This window comes from Atta colombica, unplaced genomic scaffold (genome assembly GCF_001594045.1).
Source record: "Atta colombica isolate Treedump-2 unplaced genomic scaffold, Acol1.0 scaffold126, whole genome shotgun sequence".
Lineage (NCBI taxonomy): Eukaryota > Metazoa > Arthropoda > Insecta > Hymenoptera > Formicidae > Atta > Atta colombica.
This window is the reverse complement of record NW_017259213.1, coordinates 1,868,860-1,871,755: the sequence shown is the minus strand read 5'-3', so window position 1 is coordinate 1,871,755 and position 2,896 is coordinate 1,868,860. Positions and strand designations below refer to the sequence as shown.

Genomic DNA, 2,896 nt, shown 5'->3' with positions numbered 1-2,896 from the left:
TTATCTAAAAAACATTATAGACTATAAAAAACAGTATAGACAGATTTTTCTCTGTAATAATTTTAATAGAGCGATGTTTCTAGTTTCTATACAGAAAGAGATTCATATTTTTTAAAAATACATTTTAGTTTAAATAATTATTTAAATTAGAACATATTTAAGTTAGAATTTGTTTTATGCATATTGATATATATTATATATTTTAGTCTAATTTTAATAACATAATTTAATATCCCCAATATATCTTTGTTTATTTTAAATCTGATATTTAATATTTATTGAAAATAAATATTACATGAAATCTTTACTAACTATATTATACTATATTATATATACTATATTATATATACTATATTATAACTATATATTTTATTTTTTTACAGGGTTGTTTTGGAGAATACATTTGATTGATTTATACTCTAACCTGATCTCTTTTGTATTGGTTACATTGGCGAGCACATACGCCCTTGCCTTAGCATATAAAAACACAAAATTCATTCTTAAACATAAGGTATGTGCTACATGAATTTAGGAGATATTTGTTTACTAAAACACAAAAGTGTTTATTAAAATAAATAAAGTTTTTTTTTACAACTTTAAGAAATTTACCTTTTGATTTTTATTTCAAAAGAGTCCATATTGATCACAAAGAAAAAGTGACTTTGATAAAATCGGCTGAAACCGTAATATTTTGTAGATTATGAGATGCTAATTAAAAATTTTCTTAGGCAAAACCATAAAAAGTGAATTTGATGACAGATTTTGCTATAGCATCATTTGATTAGTGCAGAGTCCTTTGTTGAGAATTTGAATAAGCCTAAGACTTAGGAGATGATGTACTATATAAGAATGATGAGAATATAATATAATTTTGTATATGCGTATGTTATATAGATCGCAGTAAAAAGGGAAGATGCTGTAACTAAAGAAATAAGCCGTAAACTCGCAGAAGACAAGAAGATGAGCAAGAAAGAAAAGGATGAAAGGTAATTTTAATTTTTTTCGAAACAAATGACTGATCAATTATGCATCGAATGGTGTATATTTCCTAAGTAATCATTGATTACTTAGGAAACAATTAATCATAATATAATGATTATAATAAAAAATATATCGTATCTGCAAAATATATTAATTTATATGTATTATATATATATTAATTTATATGTATTATATATTATATTTAAATATCTAGGATCTTGTGGAAGAAGAATGAAGTGGCAGATTATGAAGCAACAACATTCTCAATTTTCTACAATAATGCCCTTTTCCTGGCATTCGTCATCGTATCTTCGTTTTACATTTTAAAAACATTTACACCTGCAGTAAATTATATACTTTCTGTAGGCGTTACTAGCGCATTCCTAGCATTATTTTCAACAGGATCTCAATAATATATGCTATGAACTCATGTATTCTGTTAATTTCATAAGAAATCTCCATCAGTTCGATTTACCTTTTGATATGGAACAATTATGGATAATAAAAAATTCTATTTATAATGAAATCATCTGCTATAAATTATTTGCTATTTCCGGACAACATGGTTAACATTTCTAAGTTATAAGCAATTAAAAAATTGTTCTTATTAAATAGCAAATAGAACTATACATTTGTTAACATTTTATCTTTATAAGGCTTTGACCAAACTCTAATTAAATAGTGATAATTCAATGAAATTACAGTAAAATTTCTAAATATAATATGTTGTTTCTAATTTAATCTTCTCAAAAAATATGTCAAAAATTAATGATTCTATTCATTTAACTATAGATATTATCTGATAAGCTAATCGCCGATTAATCAGAATTTGATGTACATTATCTTGAGCAATATTAATTTGTAATCTTATGCAATGTATATAGAAAATTATAATATAATAGATATAAATTACATTATCAATAATACAATTATAATTTTATTATTATTTTATTATAATTATTATTGTAAACAATTATAATGTATGCGTGTGCGCGCGCGCGCGCGTGTATAACTGCATATGTATAACTGCGTGTATATCGTTATTATGACAGTTATCTTATAACCATTATTGTGTAAAATACCCGATTTATCTCTTAAAAAAATGTTATTAAAAAAAAATGAAGTAGCTATTTACCAATTAATATAAAGTTTCGAAAGATGTATAAATTATTATATCATATTAAAGGATTATTTAAGTGAAATCGAGTGTTGTACCACTTGGGAAATCGTTGGAAATATGGAAAAAATTATGATTAATAACAAATTTAATACTATTATCTAATATTATTATTGATAAAAAGTTATTAAGTAAGAAAGCAACAAGAATTGTATTATTATTTAAATATGTAACTTTGAGATTTTCAAGTGATGACAGAGAGTTCGCGATTTATAATAATCATTTCGTTTCTTGGATTTGAATAACAAACTACTTCAAGTAATATATATTTAAATAACAATATAGTTATTGTTCTTAATTTCTTTTGATATCTTAATAACCTTTTATCAATAAATTCAATTGTTTTTTAATAAATATAATTATTGTCTAAATGTGATTATTGTCTTTGATTATGATTTCTCTTAATTTTTTCTTAAGATAAGCAATACAGTACTTAATTCCATTTTAGTCTTTTAATATAATATATTGTATAATTTATACATTTCAAAATTTTATGTTAGCTGAAAAACAGCTAAAACTTAATATTCTTTCATAAAAATGTTTTAAGAAATAGCAAATTGATATTTCACATAGTAGTGGCTACAAATCATTAACGATAATAACTAAAAATATTATAAATTAAGTATTATAAATTATATTTACAAATAGACATTTTATTAAATATGTTTTAAAAAAAGATGTAAGCTTAAATTTTTCTATTAATTTTTAATAATATATTCATGATATCATTAATATTAT

The 2,896-nt window shown here is 22.4% G+C and overlaps 1 protein-coding gene across 1 annotated transcript in view; it reads left to right on the top strand.

Moving 5' to 3' along the window:
• Positions 1 to 1,899, top strand: part of LOC108695027 (translocon-associated protein subunit gamma) — a 2,473-nt gene extending 574 nt beyond the window's left edge. The window contains exons 2-4 of the mRNA XM_018204748.1: positions 384 to 511; positions 895 to 986; positions 1,196 to 1,899. Coding sequence (XP_018060237.1) covers positions 384 to 511; positions 895 to 986; positions 1,196 to 1,394 — 419 coding nt within the window. The 3' untranslated portion in view covers positions 1,395 to 1,899. The remainder of the gene's footprint in view (positions 1 to 383; positions 512 to 894; positions 987 to 1,195) is intronic.
• The last annotated feature ends 997 nt before the right edge of the window (positions 1,900 to 2,896 follow it).